Source organism: Muntiacus reevesi, chromosome 5 (assembly GCF_963930625.1).
Source record: "Muntiacus reevesi chromosome 5, mMunRee1.1, whole genome shotgun sequence".
Lineage (NCBI taxonomy): Eukaryota > Metazoa > Chordata > Mammalia > Artiodactyla > Cervidae > Muntiacus > Muntiacus reevesi.
The window spans coordinates 87,361,845-87,380,978 of NC_089253.1; the positions used below are offsets into that span (position 1 = coordinate 87,361,845).

General features: G+C 51.3%; 1 protein-coding gene across 1 annotated transcript in view; it reads left to right on the top strand.

Moving 5' to 3' along the window:
* Nucleotides 1–522: 522 nt before the first annotated feature.
* DHRS3 (dehydrogenase/reductase 3) overlaps nt 523–19,134 on the top strand; it is a 49,041-nt gene continuing 30,429 nt past the window's right edge. The window contains exon 1 of the mRNA XM_065935727.1: nt 523–1,617. Coding sequence (XP_065791799.1) covers nt 1,423–1,617 — 195 coding nt within the window. The 5' untranslated portion in view covers nt 523–1,422. The remainder of the gene's footprint in view (nt 1,618–19,134) is intronic.

Here is a 19,134-nt window from a genome sequence, read left to right on the forward strand (position 1 = left end):
AAGGGTCAGAAGTGGCTTCCTGATCCTACCTGGAGGCAGGGGATGATCAAATGACCTGAAATAAACCCTGGGCGACCTGATGGATCAAGGCGAGCGCAAGCTCCCCCGGGTCTGCCCGGCAGGCACACACCGGCGGTCACCTGGCCCGCAGGCTTCCCTACTCTGGGAGACTGAGCCCCGGGCCAGAAGGCATGTCTCGAGGAGGGAGCCGGTTCGCTGGAGTCGGTTCCAGCGTGTGCGAGTTACTGCGGCTAGCCCTCAGGGACACCGCCGGCAAGCCCCTGCTTGCAGCTAGGGGAGCCGGCCCGGGGAGAGCGGAGCCTCTGCGAGCCGGTGTGCGCGCCCGGGCGCGCACCCCGCCACTGCGCAGGGGGAGGGGAGCCCGCGGCAGCCACTCAGAGGAACCGTAGCGAAGCCTCAGAACAACTTTAACTGTCAATCAGACTTAATGGGGTATTAAAAAAATGGGGGGGGGGGGGGCTGGGAAGGGCCGCCCTCTTGTTCTGAGCCGCGGCTGTCCCGGGAGCGAACGGATGAGGCGGCGCAGACCCAGTCGTCCGATCCACTCGCGCTCCGCACCCGGGCCCTCTCCAAGTTAGAAAGGACAAAAAGAAGGCAATAAATGCTAACAAGGGAGAGAGAGGGAGCCAGATCGAGCGGCAACTCCCAGCCTCTGCTGGAAGAGAGGGAGGGAGGGAGTCGGAGAGAGCGGGCGCGCGCGAGGGCGAGCCATGCACGTAAAGAAACTGACACCCGGACCCCCCACTTCTCCTGCACGTTGCTGGCAATCAGATCGCGTTTAAGCAATTTCCTGAGCCCAAGAATAGCAATGAGTCTGGAGACTTTCGCGGGCTGAAATTGGGAGCTCCAAGCACTTTTCCCCCCTACTTTTTAAAATTTTTTTCCTGGAAAAGGGGTGGGGGGGCGCTACAATTTGGAAACGGTTTTTTTTTTTTTTTCCTTAATCTTGCACTTTGAAACCGCGGGACTGTAGCAGGGTGCGCGCGTGTGGTTGGTGCTTTTTTTTTTTTTTTTCTTCCCCTGCCTAAACTCCTCTGTCAGCCTGTAAACATTACCTGAGAATTCCCCAGCCGAAACGGCTGGCTGCCGGGGCAAGAAAGTTCTTGTTAGAACTTTCCACCTCTGGCTTCCCCTCCACCCTTTTTACTGTCCCAACCTTCGGAGACGCTTTTTCTTCTCCGGAGGATTTATCTTTTTTTTTTTTTTTCTCCCCCCTCTTTTTCTCACCCGGTGCTTGCTTTGCATTTGGGAAGAGGTGATTTCAAGAGTGGTCAGGTGGGACGCCTCTCTGCCCCCTTATTCGGTTTATTTATTATTGTTTGGGGGTGTTTTGTTTTTTAAGTCCTGTTTTGTTCGGTCCGGGGAGTTTCGCCCCTGCCGCCCGGCTCCGCGGCGCGGAGGATGGTTTGGAAACGGCTGGGCGCGCTGGTGGTGTTCCCTCTGCAGATGATCTATCTGGTGGTGAAGGCTGCGGTCGGACTGGTGCTGCCCGCCAAGCTGCGGGACCTGTCCCGGGAGAACGTCCTCATCACCGGCGGCGGGAGAGGCATCGGGCGCCAGCTAGCTCGCGAGTTCGCAGAGCGCGGCGCCAGAAAGGTACCGGGACCCCGCGAATCCAGAGGGGTGGGGGCCGGAGACGAGGGGGCCCAGGGGACAGGGGTTGCGCCCACCTGCTGCCGCTGCCGCTGCAGGAACCCGCGCCCAGGGTTCGAAAGTCGCCGGCCACCCTACTTCTCTGCGCCACCCGCCAGTGCTGAGCTAGTTAGTTTCACCTTGTACATTTCCCGGGCAGCAGACTGTCTGTCTTTTTTGGCAGGTCCAGAGCTGCCCCGCTCCTTTGGGATCTGTGGCTGGCTGTTCACCCCCACCTCGAAACTTAGCAGACCCACCCATTTCCCACATTCTTCCCTCCCAAAGGAAGGTGTTGCGTTTTTTCCTCCCCTCGCTTTCCCTCTTTGCCGCCACCCTGGTAAGGCAGGGTGTGTGCGCTCCTGGGTAGAGCGGGGAGCCGCCTGCTAACTGGCGCTTCGTATTTTCCTTGGCAACCCGCTTCCCAGCCCCAACCTGGACGGCTGCGGCTCTGGAAGCTGGGAAAGAGTGGGTACTCGGTGTGGTTTGAAAAGGGGGAAGCGGTGGTGGATGTCTAGCCTAGCCTGATAGGCACTCGAAAGCCAGGTGTTCCGAGATCTAGAGAGAGGGGACAGGGGTAACCAGCAGCTGATCAAGAGACCTTGTTCTCACTTCAGTGCTGCCTCCGCACACCACCCCCACCACCACCCAAATACAGCCCGGGAGGGGATCCCTCCCCACCAAGAGGAAAGGTGGCACTGTGGTGAACCACCCCTCCCCCCTTCCAACCCTCCAGCCCTGCCTTTAACTTTTTGGTAGTTCCAGCACCTCTTCCTCCAGTTTTCCCAGACCTGGTGCCTAAGAGTGGGGAGGCTGAGCCAGCTGTCACCCAACGCCAACCCAAACCAGGCTGACTCACCCAGTGACTAGAGCAATAGAGAGATTTGAGGCCAGCAGGCTGGGCTGTCTCCAGCCAGCCTTGTGAAGAGGAAGAGCAAAAACAGGGAATTAGTTTGAAATTTAAACTGCTGTGAGCGAGGGGGGTGAAAGGGCCGGCAAAGCCAGCTGATCTGACATGGAGCCACATACCTAGGGGATTAAGTAAATATGTACTGTAGAAAACCAAACCTGCATGTAATTCCAGGTTGCTTTTGTTTTGTTAAATACTGCCCTGAGATTTACAGTTCCTCCGGGGTGGCTCTGACTGGGACTGAACTTTGGAGCCTGAACTATCAGCCAAAGCCGATTGCCGATTAACTCTTCCTTCCCTGGGCGGCGTTTAGAGGGAGGTGGTGGTTGTAGGTTGGGGGCTGTCAAGGCTGAGTAAGTTAGCTGGGGTCGACTGTCCCCCGGCTCCTGCTTCTCCTTGGGTGGCTTGGACAGCTGCTTGACCTTGCAGTTGGAAGGGGAGTTCAGAAGTGTTTTTTAACCCTTGGACACACCGAAAAAGGAGAAGCAGAAGTTGTTCTCAGCAGTTTCATTTCCTTGGGGGTTATGCCCCCCACCCCCACCCCCTGTTATGGAGGAGTGGCAGATGAGGGTGCCCTTGCGGGGAGGGGAGCTGTAGGGTTTGGGACAATCGTGTGTGATTGTCATTCCCTAGCTGTCTGCATCCCACAGAAACTTTTCTTCTGGCTCTTCCAGCTGGCCCAAGTCCTGGGTCTCTTTCACTGCTCTTGTAGGCATATGAAGAACTCTTTTAGTCAATCTGGAAAAACTTGACTGACTATAAACAAGCCTAAATTGAAAGAAGTGTATGGCATTGGGGTGGGGGAGGGGCAGAGCAGCACCATACACTGGGAACCATGCCCCACTGAATTTTAAATGTGTACCTTCTTAGAATAAACCCAAGACCATTGAGTGATATGTCTTAATTGGTATCTGGTCACCAGAAATAGGAACCAGGGGCCCTATGAACCTTCAGTCATTCACCACTGGTTCAGTCCTCAGACCAGTCAGAATGACCAAGAGCCCTCCCTATAACTTGTAATTATCAGACCAATTACTGGAGCTGCGTTTTAATGAGCCTTAGGCTCGCTGTCATGGTGGGGAATTTAGAATCAACATTTCTTGCCTGAATCCATCTGGGGCCCAGTGAAAGGGCCTTGGGACCACTCCCAGAGTTGGGAGTGTTTGGGGGACTGGTGGGCTTGGGGACACAGGGATGAGTGTTGTGGAGTGAGGACTGTGGGGGAGATGGCCGAGAGAGTTAAGTGGGTGGTGGGCTCAGGGTGGTTGTGGAGCAGCTGGAGAGAGTTGGGGAGCATGGTGCGCACCCACAGCCTGCAGTGATGTTAGGCGGGCCACCTCCATGGCCTGCGTGACCCTCCTCCCCTGGGTGGAAGTAGAGGCAGGATCCAAAGGGAAAGGCCCCCCTAAAGAGAAAGAAGGGAGGAAAATCAGAGTCTGCAGATTGCTTGCATGTCCGAGAGAGGTCCGTTAACTTTGGGGGGAGCAACAACCCAGTTTCCAAAAAACGACCTTGAGTCAAATGATTTGGTAATATTTTTGGGCAGTGGTGCCCCTTAGGCTGCAGAGATGACCCAAATAAGGGTTTTTCTTAAAGAGACCCAAAGGCACAGAAGTTGGAAAGTTCCTCACCTTGAGATATCTCTGCTTACCCACCTTATACGAGGTTCACCCGGACAGGGTCAGCTATGATCCGGGTCTTCAAGGCAAAGACTCTTGCTGGGTAATTGCCCATTACAACCCCTTTATATTTGGTGTGTCCTTCTGGAATTCCTTCCATGAAAGCATTCATAGAGCTTGGACTCACTCCTACACCTCCAAGGCTCTGGGTAGGCTAGTGGTACACCTAGCCTCTGGTTTTTCACTTTGACCTGGTTTTAGCAACAGTCCCCTGGAGGACAGAATTGAACTGTTTGTTTGAAAGTATCTGCAGGGATTGTTCCAGCCTCTGGCCCAGTAGGAGGCAAGTGGCTGGATTAGAGCCCTGGGCCATGATGGCAGAACCCTTGAGCAGGGACCCAGTCCCTTCATGGAAGAGAGAGCCAGGACTCGGGGACCCATTTCACAGAGCCAGTATGAGGACTGGTTCACAGTTGCACCTGCTTTGTTGTTAGTGAATTTATAGTCCATGGGTCTGTAGCCCTTTTCTTAAAGCAGCTCACTAGAAATAGACCCTTCACCTAGACTGGTAAATCACATCCATTCAGCAAATCCTTCCCATCCCGGCACTGGGGCAGGCCCAGGCCCACCTACCCTTGACGACCACCTCAGAGAGACCTACTCCAGCGAACCTGCCCGAGGTGTCAAGTGTTCAGGGCAGTGCTGGGCCTGGAGAGGGGTGGGTAGAGCAAAGAAGGCTCAGAGACGTGGCCAGGTGCTTAATGTGAAGGCACAAGCTATAGTGTATGTTTCCTGTAACTGCCATAACAAATGACCACTAGGTTGGTGCCTTGCAGCAATAGAAGTGTATTATCTCACAATCTGGAGGTTAGAAATCTGAAATCCGGTGGTTGGTGGGGCCCCCCTCATTCAAAGACTCCAGGGAGAATTCTTCCTCCTCCCACCCCCTCCCTCCTCACTCCTGGTGGCTCCGGGTTGGCATTCCTTGGCTTGTGGCAGCATCACTCCCATCTCTGCCTCCTTCTTCACATGACTGTCTTTGCTATCTCTCTGTGTCTGTGTGTCCTCTCTTCTCATAAGAACACCAGTCATTGGATTTGGGCCCACAAGAAATCCAGGATGACCTCATCTTGGGATCCTTAACTAATTACATCTCTGAAGACTTTATTTCCAAATGAGATCACATTCTGAGGTCCTGGGTGGACATGAAGTTGGGGGGCTACACTACACAGAAGGCTTCCCAGGTGGCTCAGGGGTAAAGAATCTGCCTGTCAATGCAGGAGACACAGGAGACGCAGGTTTGATCCCAGCGTTGAGAAGATGCCCTGGAGAAGGAAATGGCAACCCACTCCAGTATTCTTACCTAGGAAATCTCATGGACAGAGGAGCCTGGTAGCTGCAGTCCACGGGGTCGCAAGAGTCAGACACAACTCAGCGTAGCACAGTACAGCACACTACACAGAAGCAGCCCAGAGCTATTCATCTCTAACAAGAGTGCATGGAAGGCTTCCTGAAGGAGGTGGCATTGAAGAAGGTCAAGAGTTTCAACCAGAAGAGGTGGGGAAGGGTAACCCACATGCAAGAAATCACTGATGAAAGACTGTGCACCTGGCTGAAACTGGGGATGGGAGGCAGAAGGGAATGAAAGAAAAAATAATGTTGAAGGGATAATTTGTGTTTCACACTCTGAGTTAGGCCAATACTGATGAGAATAGGAAAAAGAAGAAAGAGGAGAGAAGGGTTCAGACAGGTAATCTTGGAACCCAGAGTCATCAGGCCAAAGAAGCTGCATTAAACAATTGGTGTGTAGAATGCAGCCTTTGCTGGGAATTTCTAGGAAAAGTACCAGGTTCTCATCTGACGCAGTCTGGGAGCAGCAAAGTAGGCTACCTGTCCTACCTGTGGCATCTAGGAAATTCTTTCAGTGTGCAGCATCTGGTCCTTGGGTTTCAAACAATGGGCTTTACAATTTGGACTGTCACCTGAATAGACAAACACCTCCCTTTTACTGCCCCACCCACTTCCCCTGGGGAACAAAGGTGCCCACATCTGGGACCACGCCCCTTGTGACCAGGCTCACCTGGGTTCTAGACCTGACTTTGCTACAACCCTGGAAAAGTCACTCCCTTCTCCAGGCTGAGGCTAAGAAGCACGCCTACAAAAATGAAAGGAGACGCAATGATTCCTAAGACCCTGGCATGTGCTAAAATTCTGTTACGGCTCCTGTTAGTAGCTTCCCTAGTAGCTCAGATGGTAAAGCATCTGCCTGCAATGCAGGAGACCCAGGTTCCATCCTGGGTTGGGAAGATCCCCCCGGAGAAGGACATGGCAACCCATTTCAGTATTCTTGCCTGGAAAAGCCCATGGACAGAGAAGCCTGGCGGGCTACAGTCCAGGGGATCGCAAAGAGTCGGACACGACTGAGAGACTAACACACATGGCTCAGCCATCTGAGGAAAGTAACCTCGTGCCAAACTCTCTGCAAAAGACATTTGTCCTTATCACTGCAGATCCGAGCCTTTTGTGCTATGCATCAGATCCCACTGAATGAAAAAGCAGCAGCTCAGAGTTGGAAAATGTGCCCTCAGTCTGTAGACGGCCTCGTGTCCATTCCTAAACCCCTTTAACAGCCACCAGGTAGCCGGCTGTGTGATTTATTTCAACTCTTGCAGGAGATGTTAGTGTTTTCAACTTGTGGCTTCCAAGGGAACGAAGGGCCCGAGTTTCCCAATTGACATGTCAAGTGGAACTTGCAGGGTTTATCCTAAAATCAGAGAATGCTCCCTAACCTGGAAATACTGACCCTGGGTCAGGACGTCCGTGGTCCATCTACCTGGGCGTCTGCTCATTCTTGGGCAGACTCCAAGCTCTTCTGAACTTTCTGCTTTTCAGAGCCTCGGCCATTGGTTTATCCCTGCACAGAGCCCTTCCAGTCTCTTTATCAAAATAGTTACTTTCTCTGTCCCATCTTTATCTTGTGATCTGCTGAGAAACGATTCTTACCACTTTGAGAAAATGATCTTGGCTGTATTGATGAGAAGGGAGCCATTAGCCATCCTTTCCCCCCAAGGAAAGAGATCTGGTTGTTGTCTTCACTACAACTTGTCCCTGGGGTCCTCATCCCAGCCTGCCGCTCTCAAAAGCCCACATAGTTCTGGGCTCCCGGGCTCGAATGGTTCCAGATCCAACCTGTTCTTCTGTATCCTCAGGCCGAAGCATGACCATACCTAGAATGTTGTAAGATGTTCTACTTGCTTCCTTTAGAAGACAAAATCTAAAAAAAAAATGTACCAAGTATGTAAGATGCTTGAAAGGGAGACATTTGAAACATACTATTCAGATGAACCAAGAAGGTTAGGAAAGAGCTGAAGCCAAATGAAAAGGAGACAAGCAAATCTGTTTAGATGCTCGTGTTCCTAAATGCAGACTCATCTGCCTTGAGATGAATGAGGTCCCTTAAAAGGCATGAAGTCTTAGAGTTCTGGATTCTCAGAAAGGGAGTGTTAGGGGACTTCCCTGGTAGTCTGGTGGTTAAGACTCCATGCTTCCACTGCAGGGTACATGAGTTCAATTCCTGGTCTAGGAACTAAGATCCCCTGTGCTACACGGCACACCCAAAAAATAATTTTTTAAAAAATTATAATTACAATTTACAAAATTTTAAAAAAGAGTGCCAGATACAGTTTAGCACATGAGTGGTTGGTGGGAACTCATTCGTTCATTCCACAAATCTACAGCACACCCTAAGTGTGCCCAGCACTGTTTTAGGCATAGAGATATGGCAGCAGGGAGCAAGGCAGACACCAGTCTCCACCCATGTAGAGTTGGGAGTTTGGTGAGGGAGACAGATAAAAACAGGATGCAGAAAACAGCCTGTTACATCACAGTAAGGAGGAAACAGATGAGGTCCAGTGACAGACAGTGACATGATGGGAATGGAGGGAGCAGCGTTCCAGGTAGAGGGAAGAGAGAGGGACTCAAAGAAATGTACCTGGGACATTTGGGGAGCTGGTAGGGGGCCATTGTGGCTGGAGCAGAGTGAGTAATGAGGGCTGCAGTGTGGGGGGCAGGGGATGGGCGAGTAATGGGGGGCGGGGAGCAGAACAGGAAGGGGTGGGGTGGGAGAGCAGGGCAGGGGGCGGGTTGGGGGAGCAGGGCAGGGCAGGTAGGGCCCACAGTCTCTAGAACCCGCTCTGGCTTTGGCTCCAAGTGGAGCTGGGAGCTGTTGGCAGGTTCTGTGAAGGGGAGTAGAAGTGACATGATCTAACCTAAGTCTCTGCCAGGTCACTTAGGGAGTTGGAGTTGGGGAGATGGAGGGGGTGGCAGGCCAAGGGCAGGAGAGGGGTTGGGGGGCTTCTTGGGCTCCTCTAAGTACATGAGACCAGACTTGCCTGGCCCCCTTCTGAGGGCGTTCTAAAGCTCTCAGCTTGGTGCTTGGATTTGAGAAGACACTGCTGTTGATATTTTTAGTCCAATGGAAGTGTGTGGGCTGAAGGGAGATCTAGATAGACTGGTGTGCCCCTGGAGGGATGCGTGCAAGTCATCCAGGACCTAGGCCTCAGAGTCTGCTGGGGAGACCCCCGCTCAGCAAGCCGTGATCGGTGCTTGCGGATGCCTGGGGTGAAAAAATGGTGACACGGCTCTGGGGGAACTGTGACTGTCAAATTCATTCCTCGATTTAGGCAGCTGGGCTTAGGGCTGCCGCAGGGGGCCACCTTAACAAGGTTCTCTCTGGTGGCACTTAGGTCCTGGTGTGATGATCGTCTCCAATAAAGCCCCTGATGCTCTGGAAAGAGGAGTCAGCTCCAGTAAGATGACTTTAATGGCAACAGAAATTTAACTCCCTCTGCAAAGAAAATGAAAGCAACTGTATTGTGCCCAGAGCAAAGGAGACACTTTTCAGTTCTACTATGTCGAGGGAGCCCAGGAGCATTGTGGGCAGTATCGGTCACAACTTTGAGAAGGTCCTTGAGCAACTGGGGGGCACCCAGGGAGCAGGCTCTGGATGAAAAGGACCAGAAGCCATGACTTAGGTGGGATGGCCAATCCAGAAGCGCTTGGTTGACTGCTTCAGGGGCTGGAGGCAGTATCGGCCGCCTTCCAGGTGGATGGAGGTCCGCGTGAGGCTGGGGCCCAGGAACACCTTCCCGTGCTCTGGAGCTTTTCCGGGGTCAGCAGGCTGCAGTGAGGGAACTCTGGACTCCTGCATCAGGAGAGGTTGGGTTCTGGACAATCACCTGGGTCCCTTCTACCGCACTGATTCTGTGAACCTTTGTTACTAGAGTAATGTCAGTGACCCAGACAGAGTCAGGGGCCAGGAGGAAGAGAGGCCACCAGCATCAATCAACCAATGCTCAAAAATTAAAAGAAGACAACCCTTCTCAGCCTGACCTCAGCGGGGTCCTTCAGTGGCTGGGTCATTCCTTTGGTGGGGTTTTTCAGGATGCTGGGGAGAGGAGAGGAGGAGGAGGGAAGGTACAGGCCAGGCCTGTGTTCACATCCTTCATTCTGATCATCAATCATAGCTTAGACCCGAACTGGATGCTGAGGGCTTCCTTGGGCTCCCCAGACAACATGAGACATTGGTCCATACCCTGTGTGACTGTGGTAGTCTACAGGACTGACTCCACAGGGCTTTTTCACATTCGTTGTCCCGTCTAGGCCCAGAGGCAGGTGTGATCAGCAACCCATTGCTTTTCTTCTTTTCTTTCTTCCAATTAAAAAATAATTTAAAATTTTTATATCCTTTTTAAAGGTTAGTTTCCATTGACCATTATTACAAAGTGTTGGCTGTATTCCCCGTGTTGTACAGGACATTCTTGAGCCTGTCTTATACCCAATAACCTGTACCTCCTGTCCCCCATCCTTATATTGCCCCTCCTGCCCAAATGGTGGTTACTCCTTTGTTCTCTATATCTGTGAGTCTGCTTTTTTTGTTGTTATGTTCACTAGTTTGTTGTATTTTTTAGATCCCACATATAAGTGATATCATATAGTATGTGTATTTCTCTGACTTGTTTGACTTGGCATAATGCCCTCTAAGTGGGAAAATTTCATTCTTTTTTTATGACTGAGTAATATTTCAGCATGTGTGTGTGTGTGCGTGTATAGATATAGATATACACCACATCTTCATCCATTCATCTGTTGATGGACACTTAGGTTGCTTCTGTATCATGGCAATTGTAAATAACACTGCTATGAACATTGGGGTGCATGTACCTTTTCTAATTAGTGTCCTTGATTTTTTTTTTCCCCAGATATATATACCCAAGAGGGGAATTGCTGGATGATAGGGTAGTTCTATTTTTAGTTTTTTGAGAAACCGCCATCCTGTTTTCCACAGTGGCGATCAGAAGCCCATTCCTAAGACGCAAGTGAAGTGAGTTGCCCTGGATGGTTGATCTAAGGCAGATTTCAAACTCAGGATTTTAGCTTCAACACTAGGCCCTTTCCATCTGGGTCAAATATTATCAGCCTGACCCAGCCCACCCCAGTCAGGGTTATGGCGAGGTCAAGAGACAAGCTGTTTAATAATGGGAACTACCTAGAACACAGAGGGTTCTGGAAAGAGAGTTGATGAGCAGTCCAGGAGTCAACAGGATGTACTTAAGTTTGACCTCACCAAAACATTTTTTTTAAGCGCTGAACAGCAGTATTTGCATACAATGGGTGGGTTACTTGCCAAAGGATTAAGGTAGTCATTTGTTATCAGGGTTTGCTTTGAACAAGTAACTGATGAGCAGGAAAACAGCACAGCTGTATTTCATTCATTTACAACCAGGCTGGCACCTCTAGCTAGATGCCAACTTTGAGGAATGAGTGAGTGCCAGCTCCTTCCATCTAAACTTGAGGTCACCCAGCTGGATCCTCCCCAGTGACCTAGAGCTTTGACAATTCAGAGAAGGGAGCCATCACTGTAAATTAAGGAAATCTCAGAAGACTTCTTGAAGGAGGTGGCAACTAAAGAGTTTGCAGTAAGTCTTAATCTTCTGCTGGTTGTGGAGCCCTTTGAGGATCTGAAGAAAGTAATATAAAACCAGTCTGAAGAAGAATGCACAAAGAGACAGATTTTTATACTTTTAGGAGGTCATTGGGTCCCCCTTATGCCTATCCCAGACACCAGGTTAAGAAGCTCTGGACTGGATCCAATCAAAACCCATCCAACAACCTGAGGCTCTGATTCAGGGCCCAGGACTGGAGCCTATGTCAGAGGCAGGAGACTCTGGAGTACTGCAACCCAAAGCCAAGATCAAGCCAGAGTGGACAATACAGATTTGTGGCCTGGTAGTACTTAATACCAGCAAGAGTCAACCTGGCAAAGGTCACTGTGCTCAAGCTTTCCTGACTCCGTTGGCTACATCCTGTTTTGGGGAAATCAATCTTGAAACCCCTTTTCGGTAGCCTTTCAAGGAAGGGGCTAAGAAAGCACTTTGAGCAATGAACCATATGATTATTTTGTCCACATTGAAACAGACCCTGGGGAAGTGCTTACAGATACCTGTCTGCATTTCAGTCTTCTACATAGCTCTGGGCCATCTGAACCCCAGCAGCCTCAAGGCAGACCCCAACACCAGTTGAGGTTTTAGGACCGAGTTTTCAAACTGGGTTCCAAAGCACCCAAGGGGTTCCAAGAAGGTGGAAAACCATGGGTGGTGGAGCAGATGGGGTTCCAAGGGGTTCCATTTAATTGACTCAGCTTCACTTAGGTCTTGTAGCTTAGATTTCTGTGTGAGATTTTTGTGTGCATTTTGAAAGGATGCCGTTACTTAGAAGGAAAATATAAGGCTTGAACTATTCTGGGAAGTTACCTAGGACACACTTCTCTTGTTGTTCGGTCACTAAGTCCTGCTTGACTCTTTGCACCCCCATGGACTACAGAACGCCAGGCTACCCTGTCCTTCATTATCTCCCAGGGTTTGCTCAGATTCATGTCCATTGAGTCGGTGATGCTATCTAATCATCTCATCCTCTGCCGTTCCCTTCTCCTTTTGCCTTCAATCTTTCCCAGCATCAGGGTCTTTTCTCTTAGCTGCTCCTTACTTGGAGCTTTGCTGGTAGCTCAGCCAGTAAAAAATCTGCCTGCAATGCAGGAGACCCCAGTTCAATTCCTGAGTCGGGAAGATTGGCTAAAGAAGGAATAGGCTACCCACTCAGTATTCTTGGGCTTCCCTCGTGGCTCAGATGGTAAAGAATCCACCCACAATGTGAGACACCTGGGTTCAATCCCTGGGTTGGGAAGAGCTCCCGGAGTAGGGATCCCACTCCAGCATAATGGTAATCTGCCATGTGTCATCTCATTGGGTCCTCAATTTTTGGTTCTTTACTCCAAGGTGAAGAAGTGTGCTCTTTCTAGCTTGTGCCTTTGTTCCTCAAGGGAGGACTCCCTCTTCTCACCCTGGCATATGGAACCCCAGGCTCTGCTCAGCCCTCAACCAGGCTCCTCATGCCACCACTAAGCAACCCAGGAGCTAGAAACCCTAATTACTCCACCAGGACTGAGCCAGCCTCCGAAGGGAACCCAGCCCACATTCAGCTCCCAGTCTGGGGGAATGCGACTTGGCCACCCCAGCCCCAAAGCCAAGGACTGGCCCGTGGACAATGTCACAGCTGCTGAGGTCTTTCAAGTGGTGGAGACCAGCCCACTGGCCAGAGCACTCTTGCCATTCATGATGCTAGCCAGGGCTGCTGGGAGCCAGTTCCTAATCCTTTAAATCCTAGGAAGCCTCCCAGCAACCTGCTGGGTGACCTTGGGCAATAACCATCTCTCTGGGCTTCCCCCATCTGAAAAACGAAAGTATGAAGATTCCGTGAAGTCATGTATGTAAACCTCCTAGTTCAGCACCAGAGGTTTTGCAAGAAATGATGGCTCCCTCTGGTTGGTGTGGGGGTGGAGAGAAAGCGGACATCCCCAGCCCTGGCTTGTTGGCCCAAGTGCTCTGCTGGGCACAGAGGCAAAGAGCCCGCTGGCCAGACTCACCCTAGTTCTGGGAGTCTGCAGAAAAGGGAGAACTTTGCTCCTGTCACAGAAGCCCTCGGGAATTTTAGCTCTTGACCCTTTCTAGAAGTCAGTAAGAATGAATCACTCTTCCTCAAGGAGGGCTCAGAGCCTGACATCTTCCCTCCTACTGGAGGCCCCTGTCCTAGTGTTCAAGGGCTGGTCCAATGCAGGCCCATCTCCAGTCCAGGCACAGAGGCTGGTCAAAGGCCGGGCCTCTGCTCTGGTCTTGGCTGCCCACTCCACAGACAGCCACCCAGCTTCCCCATTAGTCATCTTCACCTCTGCGTCCAAGTAGCTCAATTGGTCAGGGTTGGGCTGCGGTGAGGCCGAAGTCATGGGTTACCATGGCAACTCCCCATGCTTGTGGTTGCTTGTTGCCATGTGTCTTCTCCAAAAGGCTGTGAGCTCCTTGGGAGGCAGGGGACATGTCCTCTTACTCCCCGAGCGTCCTGAGCACCTGGCAGTATCTGGCACTCAGTAGACGCTTAATAAATCTTTGTTGCTTGAGTGAAGGCATGACTGATCCATCATAGCTAGTTAGAACCCATGTCTGCTGAGCACCTACTATGTGCCATCACCTGACACATAATAAAGTGTGGGCAGTGCTGTCTTCTTTTTTTTTTTAATTGGTATCCCTCTTGTTTTTATTTATTTATGGCCATGCTGGGTCTTTGTTACTGCAAACGGGCTTTCTCTAGTTACGGTGAGCAGGGGCTTCTCTTGTTATGGAGCATGGACTTCAGGGCACGTGGGCTTCAGTAGTTGCAGCTCATAGGCTCTAGAGCTCAGTGGTTGTGGTGCCCCAGACTTAGTTCTGCCAAGGCACACGGGATCTTCCCAGACCAGGGATCGAACCCATGTCCCCTGAGTTGGCAGGTGGATTCTTAACCACTATACCAACAGGGAAGCCCTATCATCTTTTTTCACTGGTCCAGATTCTGAGGGTCCATAGCAAGATCACACAACTGGTGACAGACCAAGTGGGATTTGAACCCTGGGCATCTACTCTTGAACCAGTGAGTTTTGCGGCCTCTCAGTTAATCATTTTACAGAACAGATCACATTGACAGCCCTGCAGAGTCCATGCAACGTGTCCTTTTAGCCACTGGGAGTTTAAATGGGTCTAAACGACAGGAGCACAGGCCTGGCTCCCAGAGATCAAACAGTGTTGTCAGGACTCAGTCTCACCTCAGGCAGGCCCTCCCCACCCTGGGACTGCTCATATCTGCCACTTGCTGCCTTAAACCCCCTCAGCTCCCAGTGGAGCAGGCAGATCAGTATCTTCCTCCCAACTTTTCCAGGGGTCCAGGAGTTGAGTCTCCCTGACTGTGGCTGGATTGGGCTGAAGCAGACACTGGCAATGGTATAACCACTGTTTGGCCAGATGTGGGTCTCAGGCCGTGAGACTCTGAGTTAGAGGAACAGCCAAGCCACAGCGTGTAAGTGGGGAGATGGGCTTCTGTGGGGGACATGGGGTTGCTGTTACCAGGAGCAAGGGGATCAGGAGTGGATGTCTGGTATTCTTTCTTAAGGAGGAACCAATCCAGTTTTTCATCTTAGGCACAAATGTCCAGGAGCTCCAGGCATCTCTTAGCCAGTCCTCCCAGGTCTAGTCCTGCAGATCTTCTCGGGTCATTTACTGACATGCATGCTCAGTCGTTCAGTCATGTCCAACTCTGTGCAATGCCATGGACTGTAGCCCACCATGCTCTTCTGTCCATGGAACTCTCCAGGCAAGAATACTGGAGTGGGTTGCCATTTCCTCCTCCAGGGGATCTTCCTGACCCAGGGATTGAATCCGAGTCACCTGTGTCCCTGCACTGCAGGCAGATTCTTTACCACTGAGCCACCAGTCCTGCAGACCTTATCAGGTCATTTATCGACACTTACCAACAAAAAAGACAGAATAGACTTTTCTGGCTTGAGCTGAAACCTGTCTGTTCTCAGGGAGTTTGTACCTCAAAGAAGCCTTCTGAACAGCCACTTACGGTGGTCCAGCAGGCTGTCAACAATCTTTCTTGGTATCCTTTTCTATAAGAGGTAAGGCCACTTGGACAGGAGGGGAAAGGAGGCTCCTTTGCTAAGTCAGTGTTGCTACTTGTGCTTCCCTGGATGTGGGAAGCCGGCTCTCTGATGCAGAGTCCTTCCAAGGTTGGAAGGAGAGTCTCTGGGTGCCTTTAGAGCTCTCCCAGGGGCCGGGGGACAGTGTCAAGCTCAGCTAGCCAGTCCAGCATGCCCTGAGCTCTCACAGGCCCCATACCAGCTCATCATGGGGAGCTGGGGTTGGAGCCAGCATGACCACAAAGGGCAGTGTGACCTTCCTGCAGGCAGGCAGTCCTGCCAGACACACCCACATGGAGTCAGGCCACCCTCGACTCCCACATGCCATGTCCTCATGTCTCACTTGGCAGAGGGGGCAACCTTGCCTCGCCTCCCCAGGCCACTTCTCTGGTGACCCCACAGCGAGGCAGTGGGGGTTCTCCAGATCTGCCAGGGGCACGGGGCAGTGTGGGCTGGGAACAGCTTGTGCCCTCCTCCTCCTCCTGACTGGCTGTGCTGGTTTGGGGGCCACCTCTTGAGCCTCCAGGTTGGCAGGTGTGTGTGTGTGTGCATGAGTGCACATGTGTGTGCACCTAAGTTTAGCTTTATTTCTTTTTTAAGGAGCTGGTATACAGTTGTGATTGAGATTTTGAGCTCAGGAGGCAACAAATCAAAATTCTTATGCATGCTCTTCCACTCACTTGCTGAGTGACCCTAGGCAAGTTATTAGACCTCTCTGAGCCTCAGTTTCCCCATCTATAAAAGGAGATTTCAATGAGATACTGTATGAAAAGTCCTGGTCATGCAGATGAGGTTGTGGCTCCTGTTTGACTGTTCCTTGCAACCTCTCTCATGCACCCTCTACAAAAGCCTCTGGGGCATATCTTTATGACAGAGGGTTGGTGGTGGTGTTTTTTTAAATATTTATTTATTTAGCTGTATTGGGTCTTAGTCACAGCTGCATGTGGAATCTTCCCACAACAGGGATTGAACCCATGTCCCTGCATTGCAAGGCAGATTCTTTACCACTGAGCCACCAGTTGCGTCCAACTCTTTTACCACCCAGTGGACTAGCCCACCAGACTTCTTTGCCCATGGGATTTCCCAGCCACCAGGGAAGTCCAATAGAGGGCTTGTTTTAAGTGATGCTGACAGGTTAGCATGGGGTAGGGGCTGCCATGCCACTGGAAGCCCACAGACTTTGGAGACAGACTCCGGTTTCCACCTGGCTTTCCACCTCTCTGCCTGAGCTTCCTGCAGCTGCGCTAACACACACCATACACTCAGCGGCTTAAAAATCACGTTCATTGTCTCACAGTTCTGGAGGTCAGGAGTCCAACAGCGGTCTCATGGGCTAAAATCAAGGTGTCAGGGCTATGTTCCCTCTGGAGGCTGGAGTGAGGAATCCATGTCCTCGCCTCTTCCAACTTCTAAAAACTGCCCACATTCCTTGGCTCATGGCCCCTTCCTCCACCTTTAAAGCCGTCAAGATTGCATCACCCTAACCCGGCTTCCATGGTCACATCTCCCTCTCTCTTCTGTCTCCTTCTGCCACTTCTCAGGCCTCTTGTTATTACACTGAGCTCACCTGGATAATCCAGGACAGTTTTTCTATTTTAAAGTCAGTTGATTAGCAAATTTAATTCCATCTGCAACCTTAAATCTCCCTTTCCTGTGTAAATTGACATAGTCCCAGGTTCTGGGGTTTAGGATATGAGCATCCCGGTATGCTCAGGACTTCCCTGGTGGCTCAATGGTAAAAGAATCCACCTGCCAATGCAGGAAATGTGGGTTCGACCCCTGGGTTGGGAAGATCCCCTGGAGAAGGAAATAGCAACCCATTCTAGTATTCTTGCTTGGAGAATTCCATGGACAGAAGAGCCTGACAGGCTACAGTTGATGGGATTCCAACAAGTCAGACACAATAGAGTGACTGGAAACCATATCCTGGTTTGCTCAGTTGCTCAGTCGTGTCCAACTGTTTTGCGACCCCAGGGACTAGCCCGCCAGGCATCTCTGTCCATGGAATTTCCCAGGGAAGAATATTGGCATGGGTTGCCATTTTCTCCTCTAAGGGCATCTTCCCGACCCAGGGATTGAACTTGTATCTCCTGCGTCGCCTGCATTGGCAGGCAGATTCTTTACCACTGAGCCACCTGGGAAGCCCTGGACGTCCTGGAGAAAGCCATTATTCTGCCAGCCACACTCTCTGAGCCCTGGTTTTCTCATCTATTATATGACAGTGCTAGTCCCAACCTCCCAGGAGACTGTTGAACATGCCAGTCAGGGGCTCAGAAAACACTGGCTGGATATGCCCCGAACACCTGCTGAATGCAAACTTCTGTTCCAGGTGCCATCCACCCTCACCAGGCACACAGAGAGGCCGGCAGTGTGGCTGGGACAGTAGAGTGTCATCTGTGGGATTTGTCCTTGGAGAACAAAATGGCAACAGGGGACCTGCACTGAACCCACGCTGGGTTGGCAGCTGCTCCACAGAGAAGAATACTGTGGGTCATCCTGGAAGGCTTCTTATGGGGCTAGATCTGACAGCAGGGAAGGGTGTGCAGCGGGCTCTCCTAGGTCACAGGGACCAGGTGGGCATCTCAGGGGAAAAGCACAGGTCCCCTCTTCGGGCTAGCTGGGAGAACCGACCCGTGGCTCTCAGTGACACTGAGGCATGATAGACACTCTGATGGAGTGGGATGCAGCTCTGAGCAAAGGGAGGGGTTTCCGATCAGTCTTTGCCGTTGTTAATAAAACTCTTCCTATGCACTGAGTGGAGCTTCCCTGGTGGCTCTCACGATAAAGAACCCACTGGCCGATGCAAGAGACACAGGTTCGATCACTGGATTGGGAAGATCCCCTGGAGAAAGAAACTACAACCCACTCCAGTATTCTTGCCTGGAAAATCCCATGGGCAGAGGAGCCTGGCGGGGCTACAGTCCATGGGATGGCAAAGAGTTGGACATAACTTAGCAACTAAACAACAACAACACACTAAATTGTTTACAGTAACAATCTGATTTGCTCCTCAGAACCCAATGAGGGAGGAACTATGACTGTCCCTATTTTATTTTTTTTAATTAAAAAAATATTCATATATTTGGCTGTGCCAGGTCTTCGTTGCAGCACTCGAGGTCTTCAGTTGTGGCATACAAACTCTTACTTGCGGCATGTGGGATCTAGTTCCCTGACCAGAGGTGGAACCTAGGCCCCCTGCATCGGGAGCGTGTAGTCTTAGTCACCGGACCACCAGGGAAGTCCCATGTCCCTATTTTAAAAATGAGAAAACAAAGGCTCACAAGGTTAAATACTTGCTTAACAGCACACACAGTCATGAGCTCTGTATCCAGGCAATCTAGCTTCTGGGGAAGGAAGGCTGGCAATGGCTAGGAGCAGGGTCTAAGGTGAGGCATCAAGGCTGAGGTGCAAGCCATGGAAGGCGCACATTCCAGGCAGAGGGGATGAGCCTGTCTGGAAAGTGGGAGATAAGAGAGTCTGGCCTGGCAGAGCTCATAGAGCTTGGTGGCCACAGGCTGGAATTGGGACTTGATTAGACAAGCACTGTTGTTGTTTAGTTGCTAAGTTGTGTTCGCCTCTTTTGCAACCCCGTGGGACTGTAGCCCGCCAGGCTCCTCTGTCCATGGGATTTTCCAGGCCAGAATACTGGAGTAGGTTGCCATTTCCTTCTCCGGGGGATCTTTCTGACCCAGGGGTCAAACCCATATCTCCTGCCTTGCAGGTGGATTCTTTACCAACGAGCAACCTGGGAAGCCCTAGAAGAGCACCAGGGAGGCACAGAAGGGTTTCTGCAGGTTGCATGACCAGGAAGGTGAGGGAAGCCTGAATTTCCAGCAGAATTCTCTGCTGTTGGAGGGCTGGGGCACTCTCTGAGGACCACTGAAATCCACTCT